Raw genomic sequence first — 22719 nt, 5'->3', positions numbered from 1 at the left:
AGGTGCCATTTTCCACTTCCAGTATATGAAGGAGCAGGCCTCACCCTTACCCTTGTTCAGGGAATGGGAAATGGCTGCTGAGTGAGCAGGAAGCCCCTGGGCAGATGAGGCACTAGGAGCAAGACAAGGGGTTGGTACTGTCTCACCCCAGACACAGTCTGCATTTCTTCCAGGGATGCCGGACACACTCACAAGGGCTTGGATCAGATCGGATGAGGCTGTGCCTTGTTGCAATTATGAAGAAGTACGAACCTATGAAGCGGGCACACCAGCAGTTATATTTCATTCGGAATTTGAGGAGATTTTGCAAGACATCAAAACTCTAGCTGCCACGGTGAGCTGAAACAACCAATGCCTATTGGTCAGCTGATTGGTCACTGTTGTTATCGACGTCTCGAAGGTGCTTGGGTAAACTATTTAAATAGTCGTGCTCTGGGATGTACTGTTCACTTTTGAGATTTTCGTAGTTGTGTGGTTTTACTGAATAAGATTTACTTAATGTTCTGGCTTTGTTCTATCTTCTGGATTCAGGTCTCGTCAGTCGTGACTATTACCAATTTCCAGTTTGATGCTGCTTTGGGAGTTGTATTTGAATTATGGTTCAAACGTAACAAAGATATTTTCCGGGTTGAGTTTGCTCGTGGAAGACAAGCACTTTGCTCTGAAAATTGGGTACTGCTGAACATGAGCGTTATTTTAACTTAATTCTGCCTAATAACCCGCGTGATCTACCATTTCACTGAACTGTCTGACAGCTAGCAAGTATTTTTGGAGAGCAGTCATCCCTCTTTAGTGTTCACTACTAGTGACAAAAACCCGTCAAACATGGTGCCGATGACTTCATCACACGTCAGTGCCGTCAATCGCGAATGTGAAAATTTAAGCTGGGTAACGTGACTGAACCACAGTTGAAATGTCTGATTTTCATTTGTGACTTCAGGCACTTGGCGATGCATGACTACTGGCAAGACCCTGATACAACTTTACAAGCTGTCACTTAAGAATCTCAGTGTTTCATCAACCTGAAACACAGTTCCAACCTGGTGGAACAGACCAAGGTCAATGCAGTTTCCAGTGGCCCAGGCATCATCACTCACCAGGTCTCCAAGAGGCTTGTTGGAAATGTGGTGCATGATATCACACAAGAAGCTGCCAATACAAGAAACATATTTGCAGCAAATGCCGATGTCATGGTCACAAAAAAGGCTTTGCTACCTCTCACTGTCTTCTAGGCCAGTGAAACACAAGGACAAAAAGTTTCAAAAGCCATCAAAATCTACAAGGAGTTTAATGGTCCCCTTCAAAGTTGACTTCGCTCCCAGGAGATGTACATATTTATCAAACATCAGTTGGTCAACCTACGACTCAATTCGGCATCAGACGTCACTGTTATCTCCAAATGCATGTGGCGGGCTCTTGGGTCCCTCCCAGTCACATCAACTCATCACTCCGCCTGCATTGCAACAGGTGGAACACTCCAGCTGGTTGGCGAACTGCACTGCAAGCTGGAGCTGAACGGTAACCAAGTCTAACAGACCAGCCAGATCTGAATGTCCCTGGCACTGAGTGGATGGACAAGCTTGATCTCTGGAGCATCCCTCTTGGATGAGGTCTGTAAGAAGACAATGGCTGTTCAAATCATGTCAGTCGACGCCATACCGCAATCAGTACATGAGACCATACAACTACAACTGCAACGGTGCTAGGTAGCAGTGCTTCAAGAAGGTTTAGGTTGCTGCACCAAACTGCAAGCAGAACTCCATCTCCGTCCAGTTGCAAAGCCAGTCTTCTATCCCAAAAGACCGATACCATACACAGCCTTACCAAGAGCTAGATCAGCTGCAACAAGCTGGTGTGATCAAAGCTGTCAACTACTTGTGTTGGGCAGCTCCAGTAGTCATTATAAAGAAAGCTAACAGTACAGTGAGGTTGCATGCAGACTTCTCGACTGGTCTCAATGTAGCTCTAAGGCACATCAGTACCCATTACTGGTACTGGCTGATAGCTTTGCAAAATTGAACAGTGGTTGCTACTTTGCAAAGTTGGACTTGGCTGTAGCCTACCTCTGGGTAGAAATGGCAAGAAATTCACAGGAACTTCTCACTACTACGATAGTGTTTTCCTTCCTTTGTCTGCCTTTCTAGCTTATGGATGCCATGCTGAGTGGAATTGATGGTGTTGCCACTTAGCTCTACAACATCATTGTGATGGGTGCAGGTCAGACAGAACTATGCCTGTGAAGAAACTCCACAAGATGCTTTATGACAGATGCTTCGCTCTCCTCACTGATTATAAGCCATTGATGTCCATCTTTAGGCCTAAAAACGGCATCCCAGTGTATACAGCTAACGATCTACAAAAGTGGGCAACGGTGCTATTAGCTTACAATTTTGAAATCAAGTACACATCAACCTAGAAACTTGGTCAGGCAGGTGTCCTCCCCAGACTTATGAACCAGCAGGTTACTGAAAACGAAGACGCAGTCGTGACTGTGATTTCAGTTGATCGCGAAGTCCTTTGGGTTGTGTGGGATGCTGCTGAAGGTCATCCTGTCATGGTTGACAAGATCAGAGCAGAAGCAGCTGCAGATCCTCTTTATCAGCATATCTCCAGGTACCTCACTCACGGACGGCCAGTCAAAGTCGACAAAAGTGTCGTACCCTTCTACCAACGCCATACATCACTCTCGACTGTGGACTCCTGCCCTACGTCTGGAGACAGAATAGCAATTCCATGAACACTTTGACCAAACGTACTGAAACAATTCCACCGCCGTCACCGGGGCACCAATCGATTGAAAGTCCTGGCAAGAAGCTTTATGTACTGGCTGGGCATAGATGAAGATATCACAGCTGTATGCAAGCAGTGTGCTGAAGTATCCAAGTGGAGCCAATCCACAACCATGACCTCAGGCTACCAGACCTTGGAGTCGAGTACGTATTACTTCACTGGCCCAATCAATGGGTGTACCCATCTTGTCCTGGTTGACACCTATTCCAAATGGCCAGGAGTATTATCTATGAAGTCTAACCAGAGGCTAACATTCAGCAGCTGCTGCAGATCTTCAACCACTTTGGGATGCCAGAAACACTTGTTTCTGATAATGGAATGCACTTCAGTTCACAGCAGTTTGCTAGAACAGCAGAATTATCCACCACTGCTCACCCCCATATCATCCGTAATCCAATGACCAAGCAAAACGGTCTGTGGATACCTTCAAACAATCAAGAGGAAAGGAGCATTGGCCGGGGCTCTCAACACATCTCTGCTGACATATCGAATTACGTCCCATTCAGGCCTCGAGGGGAAGACTCCAGCTGAAGTGCTTCTGGTAGGAAAACTGCGCAACGTTGGATGCAATGCTACCTCGGCGACCAGCATTCACGGCAGCACAAAGGCAGCCACACAGACCTTGGTCAATGCGTGAAGTCATTCAAACCTGGAGCTGCAGTGTGGGCCAGGCAATATCGCAATGGGCAAGATCCCTGGGCGCCAGGTCAGATTGACAAACAAATGCGGAAAGTGCTCTACGAAGTTATTGTAGACAGACATCGCTGGCACCATCGCGTCAACCAATTGGGGGCCATGTGCTCCCGAAGGCACAGGAAGTTGGTTGGACTTATCATCAAACACAGAGCTGGGCCTCCACCTCCTCCTCAAAGGGTTTGATTTACTGCAACTGAACCAACCACCAGAGCCGGTACAGCTGCAAGCAACATTGCGATGAGAAAATGACAGGCTGCGACCACAGCAACCACCAGTAAGTCGGTTGTCCCAATCCAAATCAACCCTCAGCTCAAACCCTACAGGCAATCATCTTCATGACGGAGGTGTTCTGGCAAGCGGAAATAGCCAACGCCTATTGCTGACAACCAATCCCAGGCTGACTTTCGCTGACTGGCCATTGTTCCTATCAATGTTTTGAACATTCTTTAAATAGTTCTTTAAATTTACAAATGAAGCCATGCTTTGCGATGTACTGTTGAGTTTTGAGCTATTTGTAGTTGTATGATTTTACTGAATAAATTTTTATTTTTATAGTCTGGCTTTGTTTATCTCCTGGCTTTGGGTCTCATCAGTAGTTATAGATGAATGAACACAACACTAGCAAACTTCTACAGATGTACTAACTGGTTGCATCACCTTCTGGTGAGGGTGGGGGCACCGCACAGGATTGGGAAAAGCTGTAGAGGGGTATAAACTCAACCAACTTCATTATGGGCACTAGCCTCCCTCTCTTCAATAGGCGATGCCTCAAAAAGGAGGCATCCATCATTAAGGACCTCCACCTCCCAGGACATGCCCTCTTCTTATTCCTACCATCAGGAGGAGGAATGCACTCAACGTTTTAGGAACAGCTTCTTCCCCTCGACCATCAGATTTCTAAATGGACAATGAACCTAGGAACACCACCCCATTGATTTTTGCTCTCTTTTTGCACTGCTATTTAATTGATATACATCAATTTCTTAATGTAATTTATAGTATTTTTTATGTATTACATGGTACTGCTGCTGCAGAACTAAAAATTTCACCGCATATCTCAGTGATAATAATGATTCTGATTCTGTTGTTGGTTTTTGTGGTGCGAGCATTGGTCGCAAAGTTGGCATTGTTTACCCAGTCTCGGAAGTGCTGGCAAGCTGGTGGTGGGCTTGAACCCCAGGTGGTGGTCTGGGTTACTCATTTCTGGCCTCACACTCTCGGTCTGGAGTCACTGGGATGGAGCAACTAAGGCTTCCTTAGCAAAATGACACAGGGTGTGGGAGGGTGTCCTTTGGGCCCCACAGGCTTGCTGAGACAATCCAACAGATTCATGAAAACGTTTGCTGAGGAGGAACCCATTCAGCAGGACACAAATTCCCACACATTCCATCTGATCTCCCATTTCCTGGATATTCATCTGGTTATTGTAGCATTGGACTGCCCTATGCCACTAGGACAGGGCCAGAGAAAGCTCCTGCCCACACTGGGGCCATGTTTTGTCTCCCTTGGCCCAATGTGCTCTCCCACTACAAGCAGCCAGGATCCTGCCATTTCGAATAGCAGTCCAAGTGTCCCTCAGACCTCTCCCACCCCCAGACAGCCCCTGCCTCAAGGCCCCAGCAAAGATAGGGAGGTTACTACAGGAGAGTGCACAGTGTCCCTCACCTCTATAATGGGCTGTAGATCCTCCTTGCCATCCCAATCAGGCTCATACACATCCTGCAGTGTCAGTGACAGTTTCTTGGAAGTCTCACGCAGCACTGTGGAAAGCAGAGAAACAAAGGCTGGCAGGGCAGGCCAGAACAGGGTAATACAGGCAAAACTACTGAGGTCCTATGGTTAAATATCCCATGGGTACACACAGGGTGGCTGACAGACCATGTGAATAAAGCTCTAGAAACCTGCCTATCCTCATCTGAAAGCCAGGTAGGGTCTACTTCCTCTAAAATATGGAGATTTTAATTTATTTTGTGCTTTGCTTAACAGGACTGAGGTCTGAGAAATTAAAAGCTCAGTAGCACTGCAGGGGGAGGGGAACTTGGATTAAAGGCAACAATCAGAGAGTGGTGGGAAAGGGTTACTTTCCAGATGTGGACAGCGGTGTCCCCAGGGGTCAGTGCTGGGACCACTACTTTTGACATATGTTCATGACCTAGACTCGGGTGTGCAGGGTAAAATGTCCAAACCTGCTGACGACCCATGGTTGGAAGTGTGATGGTCTGTAAGGAGGGGGAGTGACTGTCTGTTCCAGGACAGCGTGAGGCTGGCAGAATGGGCAAACAGGAGACAGATGGAATTTAATACAGAGAAGTGAGAAGTGAAACACTTTGGCAGAACAAACAAGGAGAGACATCATGGGCCCAATGGCACAGCGCTGAAGGGTGTGGGAACAGAGAGACCCGGGTGTACATGAACGTCAGTGTTTGGGAGTGGCCGGGCATGGTGGCAGAGCGGTTGGTGAAGTGTTTGTGATCCTGGGATTTGGAGAGAGAGGCACAGAGAACAGACATAAGGAGGTGGCGTAGAACCTGGACAAACACTGGCTCGGACACAACTGGAGGACTGCGTCCATTTCTGGTCATCACACTTTAGGAAGGATGTGAGGGTCCCAGAAAGGGGCAGAAACAGTTTACTAGAACGGTTCTGGGGATGAGGGGTCCCATCTGACTGGAGAAGCTGGGCTTGTTCCCCCGGAGTAAAGGAGGTTGAGGGGAGACATTGTGGAGATGGAGAAGGTCATGAGGGGTTCATATGGGGTTATGGGGGGTGATGTTCCCATTGGTGAAGAGGTCAAAGACTGTGGACATTAAATTAGAATTTTGTACTAATCATACAAGGAAGATGTGAGGAAAATCTCTTCACCCAGAGAGTGGTGATGATCTGGGACTCCGTGTCTGTAGGGGTGGAGTTTTGTACTAAAGGTACAGGGGGTGGTTGTGAGGAAAATCTCTTCACCCAGAGAGTGGTGATGATCTGGGACTCCGTGTCTGTAGGGGTGGAGTTTTGTACTGAAGATACGGGGGGAACAGTGGGGAAAATCTCTTCACCCAGAGAGCGGTGATGATCTGGGACTCAGTGTCTGTAGGGGTGGAGTTTTGTACTAAAGGTACAGGGGGTGGTTGTGAGGAAAACCTCTTCACCCAGAGAGCGGTGATGATCTGGGACTCCGTGTCTGTAGGGGTGGAGTTTTGTACTGAAGATACGGGGGGAACAGTGGGGAAAATCTCTTCACCCAGAGAGCGGTGATGATCTGGGACTCAGTGTCTGTAGGGGTGGAGTTTTGTACTAAAGGTACAGGGGGTGGTTGTGAGGAAAACCTCTTCACCCAGAGAGCGGTGATGATCTGGGACTCAGTGTCTGCAGGGGGTGGAGACAGGGTCAGTCAGGGCCTTCAATAGGGAACTGGATTGGCACCGGAGGGAATTATCTGTACGGGGTGGGCAATGAGCGGAGGAAATGGGGTGGGTGGCGTAGACCCAGTGGGCTGAATGCACTCCTCTACTGTACGAAGTCTCCAATTTCCCCACCACCCCAGCAGGCAGAGCAACTGACATTGTTGCCATTGGATGCCCAACGTCCTCCAAAACCCAAAGTCCGTGTGGGCACCCAATGGAAAACTGTGGAGAAGGGAAAGTTGCCAGGACCACTGAATGGACAGAAGCGATCGTCGGACACCACGGGCCGCTCACCTTTCACAGCATTCAGGTATGCTCTCAGGTCTTTGTGGAGTCTGTTGCCATCAGCCTGCAGGGGAGAAGCACATCTTCAGCCTGATTACACAATGGGGTCCTACCCTGGCATTGCACCACAACCTCCCCCCCCTCCCCAGTACAGAGTCCCACCCCTGCTTGTCCATACACTTTGCCGCACGACATGGGTAAATCTCTCACATCAGGATCAAGAATCAGGGATCAACTTTATTCACCATATACTGTACATTTACATGGAGATGGAATTTGCTGTGTTGAGTTGGTGCGACATACAATGATAAGCAACATTAAACAATTATAAAGAATTATATTAAAAAGTTTGAAGTTCAATCACGGAAATGGAATAAAATGGGCAAAAATACGTAAATACCAGCATGTATTTACAATGTATTTATAAAAGGTGTTTTATAGTGTAGTGCATGGCAGGGGGTAATAGATAGAGGGGTGGGGAGGCTAACTATAAATGGTTGATCAGATTAATGGCCTATCTTGTAGGCTCCATCAGAAGGAGCCATTCTGTCTCCCAGTAAAGGCTGCAGCTCAGTAGTGTATTGGCGATCTGAATATTCACACCTGCCTTCTCTCTGCCTAGCCAATGTGACACTGGGTTGTGGCAGAGAGCACAGACCCACCTCATCAGCGGCAAGATCCGTCCTCACCAGTGCTGAGATGTTTTCTTCAACAGTGCTGCTCACTTCGAGGAGCACGAGTTCTGAGGTTGCGAAGCCAAGACAGTGGTTTCCTTCAGAGCTGTGAGATCTGGGCTCACGTTTGCTCAGAGGCAGAGTGTGCTGGGCCGTCAGCAGAGTGCGGCAGGAAACAACCGCAGGGCGAGAGATCGAGGGTAAGCAAGAGGCCAGGCAATAGTGTGAGATAATAACAAGCTGACTGAGAATGTTACAAAGATTGTGTCTCAATGCACAAAGCATTCTCCACGGGGTAGAGGAAGTAAAGGTTGTGGTCACAGAGACACGGATGAGAACTAAATATCCACAGGGCATCAAACATAGAACATTACAGCACAGTGCACACCCATAAGCCCACGATGTTTTGCCAACCTTTTAACAATTGAACCCTTCCCTTCTACATTGCTCACAGTTTTTCTACCTATCTAAGAGTTTCTTAAATCCCCTCAATGTATCTGCCCTCATCACATCTCTGGCAGGGCGTTCCATGCACCCACCACTCTCTGTGTAAAAAAAACTTATCTCTGGCATCCCCCCTATACTGTAATGTTCTGTTTGGTGTACTTTCCTCCACTCACCCTAAAGTTATGTCTCCTTGTATCAGCCATTCCGCGCCGCCCCCCCCCCCCCCGGACGAAAGTCTCTGGCTATCCACTCTACATCATCTTCTTATCTTGTACACCTCCATCAAGTTGCCTCGCATCTTCCTTCCCTCTCGAGGGAAATGCCTCAGCCCTCTCAACCTACCCAGGGGGACAGTGTTCAGGAAGGACAGGCTCACAGGGAAAGCAGGTGGGTCACTGCGGTTACTGAAAGAGAGTGGCCGTACAACAGTGGGGAAAGATTTAGCTCTGAGAAAACTGGTGTGGCACCTGTATGAGTGAAGCTACAGAACACTTCGGAGCAGACGCATCATACGGGGGTTGTTTTCGGACCCCAAACAGTGGGGCTGATGAAAGGAGTGGTAATAAGCGGGAAATTATAATTATGGGTGACTTCAATCTACTTTTCAAAGTGGGCAAACCAAATGGCCTCTGGTACTACAAAGCAGGAATTTCTGGTCAATTGGTACAGCAAGTTTGAGGGGCTGAATGGCCTACTGCTGCTCCTAATTTTGATGTTTCTGTTTCTTCCTGCTGAACACTGAAACAGGAAGCTCTGAAGTTTAGGCTGTGCAATACTACTTGTAAATGAAGCCCCACCTCCCCTTCATGCCCTATCCCTTATTTATTTATTTATGTATTTATTATGATTTTTTCCCCCTTTTTTTCTCTCTCTCTTTTTTCTCCCTCTGTCCCTCTCACTATAGTGGGCTTCCCTCCCCCTTTCTTTCTCCCTTGGCCTCCCGTCCCATGATCCTCTCCCTTCTCCAGCCTTGTACCCCCTTTGCCAATCACCTGTCCAGCTCTTGCTTCCCCCTCCTGTCTTCTCCTATCATTTCCGATCTCCCCCTCCCCCTCCCACTTTCAAATCTCTTACTATCTCTTCTTTCAGTTAGTCCTGACGAAGGGTCTCGGCCCAAAACATCGACTGTACCTCTTCCTACAGATGCTGCCTGGCCTGCTGCGTTCACCAGCATTTTGTGTGTGTGTTGCTTGAATTTCCAGCATTTGCAGGTTTCCTCGTGTTTGTGTAAGTGAAGCGCCCTGACTGGTGAAGCCCAATCTGACGCTGAATTTATGTGACTAACTTCAGTGTATTCAAGGAAGATTTCTATTACCCTCTCCCTTGTTGAAACTGTGTCTGTAAATAGATCTTTCTGCAGAAATTTTAAGTCTTTTGGCTTTGTGTGTGATTGTGGCCAGGGCTAACAGGGTTAAATTGGGATTGTCAAGAGTTGCTGAGCAGTGTGGCTCGAAGGAGCAGAAGTGCCTATTCAGCACTGTATCTCTCAATAACACCCCAACTATATTCAACGCCCTGACTGGTGAAGGTCAGTGTGCCAGATACCCTCTTGTCACTGTCTGCCTGTGATACCACTTTCAGAGAACCATGCACTTGTACTCCCAGATGCCACAGTTCTACAACACTCCACAAGGACTAACTGTCCACTGTGAAAGTCCTATCTTCATTTGTCTTCCCAAAATGTCATATGTCACACTGATCTAAATGAAACTCCATTTGCCACTCCTTGGCTCATTTACCCAACTGTTCAAGACCCCTTTGTAGATCCTGGTAACCACCTTCAGTGTCAACCACACTACATATTTTAGTGTCAAGAGTAAATGTGTCCACCATGCCTGGTATATTCACATTGATATAGATGACAAATAACAATGGGCCCAGCACCAGCCCGAGGCCCATGACTGGTCACGGGCCTCCTGTCTGAGAAACAACCCTCCACCATCACCCTCTGCTTCCTACCATCTGACCAGTTCTGTATTGAATTAACTAACTCTCCCTGGATCCCATGTGATCTAACCTACCATAGTAACCTACCACGTGGAACCTTCTCAAAGGCCTTATTGAAGTCCCTATATGCCATGTTTATTGGCCTGCCCTGATCAAGCTTTCATATCACTTCATAAAAAAATCAATCAAATCCATGAGACACGATTTCCCATGAACAAAGTTGTGCTGATTACCCCCAATCAATCTCTGTCTTAAATAAAGGCACAACAGTAGCCACCCTCCAGTCTTTCAGCACTTCACTCGTCATTAACGATGATCCAAATATCTCAGCCAGAGATTCTGCAATTTCTTCTTGAGCTTCCCACATTATTCTTGGATAAATCTGGTCAGGCCATGGAGATTTATCTACTTTTATGCATTTTAAGACATCCAGCACCTTCTCTGCTCCGATGTGGACTAGCCCCAAGATCTCCCCATTAAATTTTCCGAGTTCCAAAGTCTTCATGTCTTTCTCTATGGTAAAAACAGAGAAGAAATATTCACTGAGGACCTTGGCCATCTCCTCCAGCCCCATACAAAGGTGTTTACTTTGATCTTTAAGAGACCTTATTCTCTCTCTAGTTACTCTATTTTGCCCTTAAAATTCTAGTAAAATCTCTTTGGATTCTCCTTAATCTTCTCTGCCAAAGTCATCTCATGGTCCTCTTTTTGCCCTCCTGATTCCATTCTCGAGTACACTCCAGCATCCCCCTATATTCCCTCTGGGATTCACTTGATCCCAGCTGCCTGTACCTGGCTATGACTCCTCCTTTTTCCTGACCAGAACCTCAATGTCCCTCATCATCCAAAGTCCCCTGCTCCTGCCAGCCTTGCTCTTCACTCTAACAGGAACATTCAGATCTTAAACTCTTAATATCTCACTTACTAATCTTTCCACTTGTCAGACATCCCATTGCCCACAAATCTACTGCAGTCAACTTTTGCAAGTTCCTGTCTCTTACCATCGAAATTTACCCAGTCCTAGTTTAGAACTTGTGGACCAGATCAGTCTCTTTGTTGTCAAAGACACACTCACGACTTTTGTCTTTCCTAATGACTCCTTGAGGCTGTATTAGGGAGACTTGAATTTGCACAGCAACTCTCACTGGCAGGTTCTGCTCAAAATGTAGTCACTGTTGTAACATTGGAAACATGGCAGCTAAATGTGCATTCAGCAAGATTCCACAAACAGCAATGTGATAATAGGACCACAAGACAGAAAAGCAGATTTAGATTATTCATAAAAAATGCTGGTGAACGCAGCAGGCCAGGCAGCATCTCTAGGAAGAGGTACAGTCGACGTTTCAGGCCGAGATCCTTCGTCAGGACTAACTGAAAGAAGAGCTAGGAAGAGATTTAAAAGTGGGAGGGGGAGGGGGAGATCCGAAATGATAGGAGAAGACAGGAGGGGGAGGGATGGAGCCAAGAGCTGGACAGTTGATTGGCAAAAGGGATATGAGAGGATCATGGGACAGGAGGCCCAGGGAGAAGGAAAAGGGGGAGGGGGGAAGCCCGGAGGAAGGGCAAGGAGTATAGTCAGAGGGACAGAGGGAGAAAAAGAAAAGAGAAAAAAAATAATAATAACAAACAAACAAATAAATAAATAATGGATGGGGTACGAGGGGGAGGTGGGGCATTAACGGAAGTTAGAGAAGTCAATGTTCATGCCATCAGGTTGGAGGCTACCCAGACGGAATATAAGGTGTTGTTCCTCCAACCTGAGTGTGGCTTCATCTTTACAGTAGAGGAGGCCATGGATAGACATATCAGAATGGGAATGGGATGTGGAATTAAAATGTGTGGGCACTGGGAGATCCTGTTTTCTCTGGCGGACAGAGCATAGGTGTTCAGCAAAATGGTCTCCCAGTCTGTGTCGGGTCTTGCCAATATATAGAAGGCCACACCGGGAGCACCGGATGCAGTATATCACCCCAGCCGACTCAGAGGTGAAGTGTTGCCTCACCTGGAAGGACTGTCTGGGGCCCTGAATGGTAGTGAGGGAGGAAGTGTAAGGGCATGTGTAGCACTTGTTCCGCTTACAAGGATAAATGCCAGGAGGGAGATCGGAGGGATGAGTGGACAAGAGAGTTGCATAGGGAGCGATCCCTGCGGAAAGCGGGGGGGGGAGGGAAAGATGTGCTTAGTGGTGGGATCCCGTTGGAGGTGTCCGCCAGAGAAGGCAGGATCTCCCAGTGGCCACACATTTTAATTCCACATCCCATTCCCATTCTGATATTTCTATCCACGGCCTCCTCTACTGTCAAGATGAAGCCACACTCAGGTTGGAGGAACAACACCTTATATTCCGTCTGGGTAGCCTCCAACCTGATGGCATGAACATTGACTTCTCTAACTTCCGCTAATGCCCCACCTCCCCCTCGTACCCCATCCGTTGTTTATTTATTTACTATATATATACGCATTCTTTTTCTTTCTCTCCTTTTTCTCCCTCTGTCCCCCTCACTATACCCCTTGCCCATCCTCTGGGTTACCCCCACCCCCTTTTCTTTCTCCCTGGGCCTCCTGTCCCATGATCCTCTCGTATCCCTTTTGCCAATCACCTGTCCAGCTCTTGGCTCCATCCCTCCCCCTCCTGTCTTCTCCTATCATTTTGGATCTCCCCCTCCCCCTCCCACTTTCAAATCTCTTACTAGCTCTTTCTTCAGTTAGTCCTGACGAAGGCTCTCGGCCCGAAACGTCGACTGTACCTCTTTCTACAGATGCTGCCTGGCCTGCTGCGTTCACCAGCAACTTTGATGTGTGTTGCTTGAAATTCCAACATCTGCAGTTTTCCTCATGTTTGCGTTTTTAGATTATTCAGCCCATTGAGTCTGTTCCGCTATTACATCATGGCTAATTTATTATCCCTCTCAACCTTAATAATGAGTGAATTGTCTTTTCTGTAGGGTAAAAATGCACCACGACGCTGTGCTTTTTGTAAAGAAGGATACTATGAAATCATTTACATCCAACATCAGCCTGAGCCTTAGTTTTTCATTTGAAAGTCAGCACTTCCAACAAGGCAGTACTTGCAATGTATCAAGTCCCCTGCAGTGGCTTGTGTGTACCCTACAGTACAGAGTTTCCTCCTGCTTGGTCAATAATAGCCAAACAGAGGAAAATAGGAAAGCCATCTACTTTGCATTGGCTGTTGAAATGTTTCTTCTGCGGTAGCTTCAGAAGAAACCTAAGGTTCGGCCCCAAAATGTGGGTTGATGAACAGTAGAATGTAAGTAGAATGTATCCACAGAACAATGAGTCTATAAACTCCTGACGCTCCCTTTGGTGTGGTCCATCTGCAAGTGCTTGCCCTAATCCCATCTATCATCCAGAGGCTTGGTCAGATCTCTAGGGAAGTTAAAAAGCTGTCTCAGCTGTTTCGGAGTCTCCAGGAATTCCTGTGAAGCACTTTACCACCCATAGGTCACTGTTCATCCCAGCCAAAGCCTACAGGAAGTTGAAATTAAACTAAGAGATTTGTTAAATAGCTTCCATCACTGGGGAGAGGCAGAGCAAAAGTGTTCAAATTCTCCTGCAGTTGTTGACATCAGCCAGGAAGTCTGCTTTGCTCTCTAACTGAGGAGGTGGTCACAAGTTTAGCTGATCAATCAATAGTTAGGATATTTGTGTACTCAGAGAGTCAGCCCTCACAGCATTTATTTTGGGTGACTGGGGTCTCTGTCCCTAGAAGCTTTTAGACCATCTGTGTGAATTACTTTGTCCCAGCAAAAGTATCTGAAAAACATCACATGAAGGTAATATCAACTAACAGCAAACCAGTATAAGTGTTAGAAAGTATTGAGGATTGTTGGGAATGGCAAGCAGAATAACAGAAAGACAGGGTAGCAGAAGGAATTCATTCCTCTACCTTCCGTTTCTGCAACAGATGACTCGTTCGTCTGCAACTTGTTGGTACGTTCTTTTAGTTCTTCAGAATTATACCCGTGTTTGGAAATGCTTTGTAGTTTACAAATCTTTTGTAATTTGAAAATCTCATATAAAACAGAAATCCTCTGTGATTGTGAAATGTGTGTTAAGAGCAATTTGTCTAAATTCAATTATGAATAATTCAAAATAAAATAAACCGTGTTTAAACTATTTTGTTAGCAGGAAGCATCTCCTCTTTGGTAGGGAGGGGACCCACCTCTCAGATAGCAGGTATTGGTAGCTAGACCTCTCCGTAGAGCCTGGACGGGGAAGTAAGCTAGTCTTTGAAGAGTAGGTGGATACAGTATATCCTCGTTATAGTGAGGGTGTCCATAGATACCCCAATATCGAATAGGGCTCAAAATCTTTCAATTTTAGGGCCTTGAAGACAATGAACCAAATACCATCATACTTTGAGTATGTCTGTCCCTTGCCCTCCCTCCTGTTCATCAAACCCCACCCCCCCGCTCATCAAACCTTCCCCTGCTCTACATTGCAGCCCCTATTGCGCAGCACGGAGACAAAGATGGCAGAGGGCTCAAGCACCTGAGCAGCCACGGCCACTCAGTTGACTGCTTTACATAATTAGCGGGCACGGGCATTGCAGAGTGACCACGTGCTTGTGCAGATGTTCTAGCGCACGTTATATTGCAGCAGCTGAGCACGGCCAGATCCCAGGAGAATGAGTGCACGCGCAATGATCCTCAGCGATGAGCACTGCTGAGGGAAGCATAAAGGAACACTCCTGCCTGCAGCCGAGGATGATGGGAGAGACCCTGTTACTAAGGAGGATTGAATGGTACCTGTTGTTTGTTGAAGCTGTTTGCGCACTGCTCAAATTGTTCATCTTTTGTTTCCACGGTTTTGCCAATTTTCTGGAGGACCTGAAGGAGAAAAGCAGAGTGTGTTCAGCACCCCTGACTGCTCAGACTGCACCAGCGCTCAGCTGGGCCCGTGGGCCGAAGCAGCTCTCACTGCAACCGGGTTCACTGCCAAACCTCCCCTTCCCTCCCCTTTCCCCCACACACTGCACCGGGGGCAGGCTGAGCCTTCAAAGTTCAAAGTTAATTTATTATCAAAATATGTAATCAGTATGTCACCATGTACTACCATGAGATTCATTTTCTAGCAGGCATTACAGAAAAATAAAGAAATCCAATAGAATTATGAAAAAAACATACATAACAAAGATCGACAAACAACTAATGTGCAAAAGACAAATTGTGTAAATAACAAGAAAGGAGGTAAATAGTACTGTCAGCACGAGTTGTAGAGTCCTTGGAAGTGAGTTAATAGCTTGTAGAATCTGTTCAGTGTTGAGATGACTGAAGTTATCCATTTCATTTCAGGAGCCTGACGGTTGCAGGGTGATAAATGTTCCTGAACCTGGTGGTGTGGGACCTAAGGCTCTTGCCTATTTGATAGCAGTAAGAAGAGAGTATCAAGGATTCAATGTTCAACGTACAGTTATTATCAAGGTATGTATACAGCATACAACCTTGAGATTCGACTTGTTGCAGGCAGCCACCGAAAAAAGTAACACCACAGAACCTGTTTAAAGAAAAACCCCACACAACAGGACCATCAAACATGTGAAGAAAAATAAATCGTATAAGCAACAAAAAACAAATAACACACGGAGTGTTAAACATCAAACTGCCAAATCCCCAAAAGTGAGTCCACAGCCGTGAACCGCCAAGGCAAGTGAAGCTGGTCCGGGAGCCGATGGCCGCAGCCACACCACCGAGTCGGCCAGTTCAGCGCTTCGTCGATAGCTGCAGGCCCCAGCCGCATAGCTAGCTCCGCGCCAAAGTGCCTCGATCAAATTGTACAAATATTAAAGCGCGTTTAGAGCTAAGGACAATAAACATCAAACCGCAGCCGAAAGTGAGTCCACACCGCCAAGAGCCACCGAGGTGATCGAACCTTGCAGTGTGGGACCCAAGACTCCCGCACCTTCTGCTGGCAGCAGCGCGAGGGAGACTGGTCAAACACAGGCAGACGGAACTGAACATCTTATTCATTTTCTGCTCTCACCTTTGTCGATTTTAATCTTGCTCGACACTTTAACCGGTATGGAGTAATGGAGGCGACTATGGGTATGTGTTCTGCCATTAGGAAGCGACGCTGTGTGCACCCCCAGCGATGACTGTAGGTGTACTCCACGCCAGATCCTCCGGCAGATCTTAGAAGTGCCAGGTTGTTCAGTTGGCCCAAAAATACATTCTGAAAAGGGAAACTACAGGCTGCAACCGGTCGCAGTTCAGAAGAAGTATAGTATATCCAAAAGAAGGAGAGCATCTAATCGTTTTGTAAATTGTCTGCAAAATGTTGTGTTTGGTCACTGGTGCCATCTTAGTGCATGGCCTAGTCTTTGGTGATGGATCCTGCTTACTTGTAGTAGCGCTCCTTGGTGAGGCGGGTTTTGCCTGCGATAGACTGGGCTGTATCCACCACATTTTGTAGACTTTTCTGTTCCTGGGCACTGGTATTTCTATACCAGACCATGAATCAACCAGTGAGTATACTCTCCACTGTGCATCTATAGAAGTTTGTCTAAGTTTTAGATGCCAGGCCGAAACCTACTCAAACTTCTAAGAAAGTAGAGGCGCCCTTGTGCCTTCTTTGTGACGACATTCACGTTTCTTCAGGAAGATTCTTGGCAGGTAACTGAGTTCAAACCGCCTCTTCTTTCTCATCAATCCAACAAGATGAAGTGATCCCATTCTCAGCATTAGGTGTCACAGCTAAGTGTCTACCATTTCACCAGCCTGTGCCTCCTGTAGGTATCGTTCATCCACATATCCCAAACTCCTCAGTATCGCCTGATAGTACCCAGCTGCATATCCTTGTTACAGGAATTATATACTGTACTCATTGTCATACCATGACAGCACTCACATAATTACAATAAAAGTAGATCACCCTCCACAGCCTCTCCTCACTACACATTGACTCTGTTTGTAAACCAGCTACCTCATCTTCACTACTATCATCCGCCTTTCCTATTATACTTCCTGCATACACAACTCAGGACACTAGTCACACCATGCTCAACCTTTTGATTCCTAACTTTGTCTAAGGTCTGTCTCCACAACCTCTCCACTAACTGTGCTGGCATTCTGGTTCCCATCCCCTGCAACTCTAGTTTAAACCCCACCGTGCAGCACTAACAAACCTTCCCGTTAGGATATTAGTCCCCCTCCAGTTCAGGTGCAAACTGTTCCTTCTGTACAGGTCCCAACTTTCCTGGAAGAGAGCCCAAAGATCCAAAAATCTGAAGCCCCCCACCTACACCAACTCCTTAGCCACGTGTTAAAGTGTATAATCTTCCTAGTTCTGTCCCCGCTAGCATGTAGCATGGATAGCAGTCATGAGATCTCAACCCTAGTGTTCCTGCCCATTAACTTATCACCTACTCCCTGAACTCCCTATGCAGAACCTCATCACTGGTCCTACCCCTTTCATTGGTACGTACGTGGACCACGACCTCTGGCTGTTTACCCTCTCACTTAAGAATGCTGAGGACTCGATCCGAGATGTCCCGGACCCTGGCACATGGGAGGCAACATACCATTTGGGAATCGTGTGCTCACCCATAGAACCTCCTGTTTGTTCCCTAACTAACAAATCCCATATCACCACAGTGTGCCTCTTCTCCTCGCTTCCCTTCTGAGCCACAGAGCCAGACTCAGTGCCAAAGACTTGACTGCTGTGGTTTTCTTCTGTTAGATCAAACCCCCAACGGTATCCAAAGTGACATACCTGTTGTCGAGGGGGATGGCCACAGGGGTATTCTGCACTGGCTCCCTAACCCCTTTCCCCTTCCTGACTGTCACCCAGTTTCCTGTCTCCTGCACCTTGCATGTACAAACGTAAGTATCTCTCTATATGTCCTATCTATCACCCCGTCAGCCTCCCAATGATCCGGAGTTAACCCAGTTCCAGCTCCAACTCCTCAATACAGATTGTTGGAAGCTGTAGCTGGATACACTTCTTGCAGTTGTAGTCGTCAGGGACACTGGAGATCTCCCTGCCTTCCCACATCCTGCAAGAGGAGCATTCCACTATCCTGCCTGGCATTTCTACTGTCCTACCTGAGCAGATAGAAAGAAGAGAAGGGAAAAGCTCACCCTTGAGCTTTTCTTTTCTTTGATTTCTCTGACTGAAGCCTCTCTTCGCTGAAGCCTCAAAGTGCTAAAGCCTCAAGATCACTGCCCTGTCTCTGTCCACTCAGACTATGGCCGCTGTTCTTGCCCCTGCCTTCCTTTAATTTGCTCTCGTAATCGATCTCAAGTGTGATTGGTCACTGGTCAGAGCTCTTCTGTGCTGTGGCAGTGACCTGATGCTCACTTTTCTACTGAGTGAAATCCCCTACTCTCAAAAAGTCCTCTCTGACCACTGAGTAGTGCCAGATGACTGGAGGGGGAAAATGTTATTCGTTTGTTCGAGAAAGGGAACAGGGATAATCCTGGGAATTATAGACCAGTGAGTCTTGCTTCAGTGCTGGGCAAACTATTGAAGGCGATTCTTAGAGACAGGATTTATGAGCATTTGGAGAAACATATGTACTCTGAACAAGAGGAAGTCTGCAGATGCTGGAAATCCAAGCAATGCACACAAAATGCTGGAGGAATTCAGCGGGCTGGGCAGAAAGTAAACAGTCGATGTTTCAGGCAGACACCCTACATCAGAACTGGAGAAGAAAGATGAGAAGTCAGGGTAAGAAGGTGGGGGAAAAGTTATGCAGCTTCCGCCATCTCCAAAGGGATCCCACCACCAAGCGGACCTTTCCCCCCACCCCCCCACCAACTTTCTGCTTTTCACAGGGATTGCTCCCTATGAATCGTCCTTCCCCACTGATCTCCCTCCTGGCACTTAACCTTGCAAGTGGAACCAGTGCCACACCTGCCCCTACACCTCCTCCTTCATGACAATTCAGGGCCCCAAATAGCCCTTCCAGGTGAGGCAACACTTCACCTGTGAGTCTGTTGTGGTCATTTACTGTATCCGGTGCTCCCGGTGTAGCCTCCTGTATATCAGTGAGACCCGACGTAGACTGGGAGACCGCTTCACCGAGCACCTATGCTCTGTCTGCCACAAAAGGCAGGATCTCCCGGTGGCCACTCATTGTAATTCCACCTCCCACTGCCATTCTGACATGTCAGTCCATGGCCTCCTCTACTGCCGTGATGAAGCCACACTCAGGGTGGAGGAGCAACACCTTATATTCCGTCTGGGTAGCCTCCAACCTGATGGCATGAATATCGATCTCTCAAACTTCCGGTAACTGCACCCCCCCCAACAACACCCACCCCTCCTTCATCATTAACATTTCCTGCCCATCACATCCCTCTGGTGCTCCTCCCCCTTCCCTTCCTTCCAAGGCCTTCTGTCATCTCCTATCAGACTCCCCATTCTCCAGCCCTTTACCTCTTTCACCAACCAACTTCCCAGCTCTTTACTTCACCCGGTTTCACCTATCACCTACTATCTTGCACTTCTTCCTCCACTCCCCCCACCTTCTTACTCTGACTTCTCGCCTTTTTTCCTCCAGTACTGATGAAGGGTCTCAGCCCGAAATGTCAACTGTTTATTCATTTCCACAGATGCAGCCTGGCCTGCCGAGTTCCTCCAGCATTTTGTGTGTGTTGCTCTCTGACTAAGGACAGACAGCATGGCTTGGTGAGGGGCAAGTTATGCCTCATGAGCCTGATTGAATTCTATGTGGAAGTGACAAAACGTATTGACGAAGGTGGAGCAGTGGATGTGGTGTATATGGATTTTAGTAAGGCATTTGACAAGGTTCCCCATGGGAGGCTCATTCAGACTGTCAGGAGGCATGAATCCAAGGAAACTTGTCTGTGTGGATTCAGAAATGGCTTGCCTATAGAAGGCAGAGGGTAGTTGTAGATGGAGCATATTCAGCCTGGAGGAGGTTGGTGACCAGTGGTGTTTCACAGAGATCTGTACTGGGAACCCTGCTCTTTGTGATTTTTTTTTATAAATGACTTGGATGAGGATGTGGGAGGGTGGGCTAGTAAGTTTGCAGATGACACAAAGGTTGGTGGAGTTGTGGACAGTGTAGTAGGTTCGAACAAAATATTGGCAGGATGCAGAGCTGGGCTGAGAAGTGGCAGATGGAGTTCAATCAAAAGCAATGTGAAGTGATTCACTTTGGAAAGTCAAATTTGAAGGCAGAAAGTAGAGCTAATGGCAGGATTCCTAGCAGTGTGGAGGAACAGAGGGATCATGGGGACCACTTCCACAGATCCCTCAAAGTTACTGTGCAAGGTGATAGGATAGCTAAGAAGGCGTATGGTGTGTTGGCCTTCATTAGTCAGGGGATTGAGTTCAAGAGCCGTGAGTTAATGTTGCAGCTCTATAAATCCCTGGTAGACCACACTTGGAATATTGCCTTCCATTCTGGTTACCTCATTATAGAAAGGATGTGGAATCTTTAGAGAGGATACAGAGGAGATTTACCAGATTGCTGTCTGGATTGGAAGGCATGTTTTATGAAGACAGGCTGAGCAAGCTAAGGTTTTGCTCTTTAGAGCAAAGGAGGATGAGAAGTGAATTCACAGAGCTATACAAGATGATAAGAGGCAGAGATTGAGTAGATAATCAGAGACGTATTCCCAAGATGGAAAGCACTAATACGAGAGGGCATAATTTTAAGGTGATAGCAGGAAGCATAGGAGGGATGTCAGAGGTTCGCAGAGAGTGGTGGGTGCGTGAAATGTTCTGCCAGAGGTGGTGGTAGAGGCAGATTAGGGGCATTTATGAAACTCTTAGATAGGCACATAGATGATAGAAAAAGGAGTATTATGTTGGAGGGAAGGGTTAGATTGATCTTAGAGTAGGTTAAAAGGTCAGCACAACATTGTGGGCCGAAGGGCCTGTGTTGACCTGTACTGTACTGTTTTCTGTTCTATGTTCTAAACCTACTCTGAACTACTTCAAATGCATTTATATCCTTTCTTAAATAAGCCAGATCATTAAATATATTCAGTTTGCCAGTGTCCTCAGGGCTGGAAGGGTCAAGGGCTACAGGGAGAAAGCTGGAACATGGGACTATGTGTGGATGATCAGCTAGGGTCATATTGAACAGTGCAGCAACAAATGGCCTACTGTTACTCCTAATTTAGATGTTTCTATGTTTTTGGGGAGATCAGGCAATGGCAGCTAATCAAATAAAAATCTGAAACTTGAAAGACAGCCCGAAGAGTGGGCAGTGAGATCATTGGGTCCTTGGGAGAGTACTCAGGGGACAGGAGTGATGGATCCCAAATGAGAATGAGAACATATTTGCCCTCTCAGGTGGAATTAAACATTCACAGCATTATTTGTGGAATAATAATTCTCCCTGTGATCCTGTCTGATTAGCCCAACATCACGACTAGAGATGCGACTGTGAATTGGTTATGTCCCTAGACCAGCAGCCAGATTTCTGGCCTGCTGATCCAGACACGAGTTCAAATCCCATGCCAGCAGCTGTGGAAGCTAGTTTTATATCTATTTAGAGACACAGCAAGGCAACAGACCCTTCCAGCCCAACGAGCCAGCACGCCCAATTGAACCCATGTGATTTATTAACACACTAACCCTTATGTGCTTGGAATGAGGGAGGAAACTGGAGAATGTACAAACTCCACAGGGAAAGCAGCGAATTGAACCCGGGTCGCTGGCTCTGTAAAAGTCTCAGGGAGAACGTATGAACTCCTTACAGACTGCGGCAGGAGTTGAACCTGGGTCACTGGTAATCATGATAAGCACAAAATGATTGGATGGTTCATTAATACCCTTAAGCAGAGGCAATCCACTGCCCTTACCCAGTCTGGGTCTACATGTGGCTACAGAGCTACCAATGTACTCGGCTGTTAACTGCCCCCGTGATTTAGGAGTGATTAAGGATGGGCCATAAACACCGCTGTTGCCAGTGACAGCTATGTCCTGTTAATGAATAAGTTCAGAAGACCCAGTCCAGCTGATTGGGTCATTACTGGCACCTCGCTGAGTGCAATTTGTCTGCTGCCTTTCCTGAATTGCACATTGAATGTTTTGCATGGGTTGTAAAAGCTCTTTCATGTCTCTATTTTGCAAAAGATGCTCAGGCAACATTGGAGCTCCTTCCCTTCTTTCTCCATCACGGCTCCTGTTGGTCCTCGTCTACAATGAGGCGTCTTTGCATTATAAATCTCTGTGCCATGCAGCAGCTCTGTGGGTCTTGTGTCCCTGCTACACTTGACCTTGGTGGGAGAGGTGATGCATTTGAGAGGTGCAGTCAGAGCGGCCTGAGTGAGTAAGCGAACTGGGGACTACATCACTGGTGTGATACCTCACTTGATGAGCCTGTCCTCTGCTCTTCAGCCCAGCGCCATGTTAGGTCTGACTCCCATCATGCCCTCTTATCAGGCTGCCACGCTGCTTCTAAAGCAATCCAGAGTAACACACACAGAATGGTGGAGGAACTCAGCAGGCCAGGCAGCTTCTATGGGGAGGAGTCAACAGTCGAT

General features: G+C 47.1%; 1 protein-coding gene across 1 annotated transcript in view; it reads right to left on the bottom strand.

The window, feature by feature from the left end:
- The window catches only part of LOC134340497 (bridging integrator 2-like), a 129414-nt gene that overhangs the window by 36501 nt on the left and 70194 nt on the right, over positions 1–22719 (bottom strand). Inside the window, exons 4-6 of the mRNA XM_063037806.1 lie at positions 15004–15084; positions 7176–7230; positions 5152–5246 (exon numbers count right to left, since the gene is read on the bottom strand). Coding sequence (XP_062893876.1) covers positions 5152–5246; positions 7176–7230; positions 15004–15084 — 231 coding nt within the window. The remainder of the gene's footprint in view (positions 1–5151; positions 5247–7175; positions 7231–15003; positions 15085–22719) is intronic.

This window comes from Mobula hypostoma, chromosome X1 (genome assembly GCF_963921235.1).
Source record: "Mobula hypostoma chromosome X1, sMobHyp1.1, whole genome shotgun sequence".
NCBI classification, from domain to species: Eukaryota; Metazoa; Chordata; class Chondrichthyes; order Myliobatiformes; family Myliobatidae; genus Mobula; species Mobula hypostoma.
This window is presented reverse-complemented; position numbering and strand designations above follow the sequence as displayed.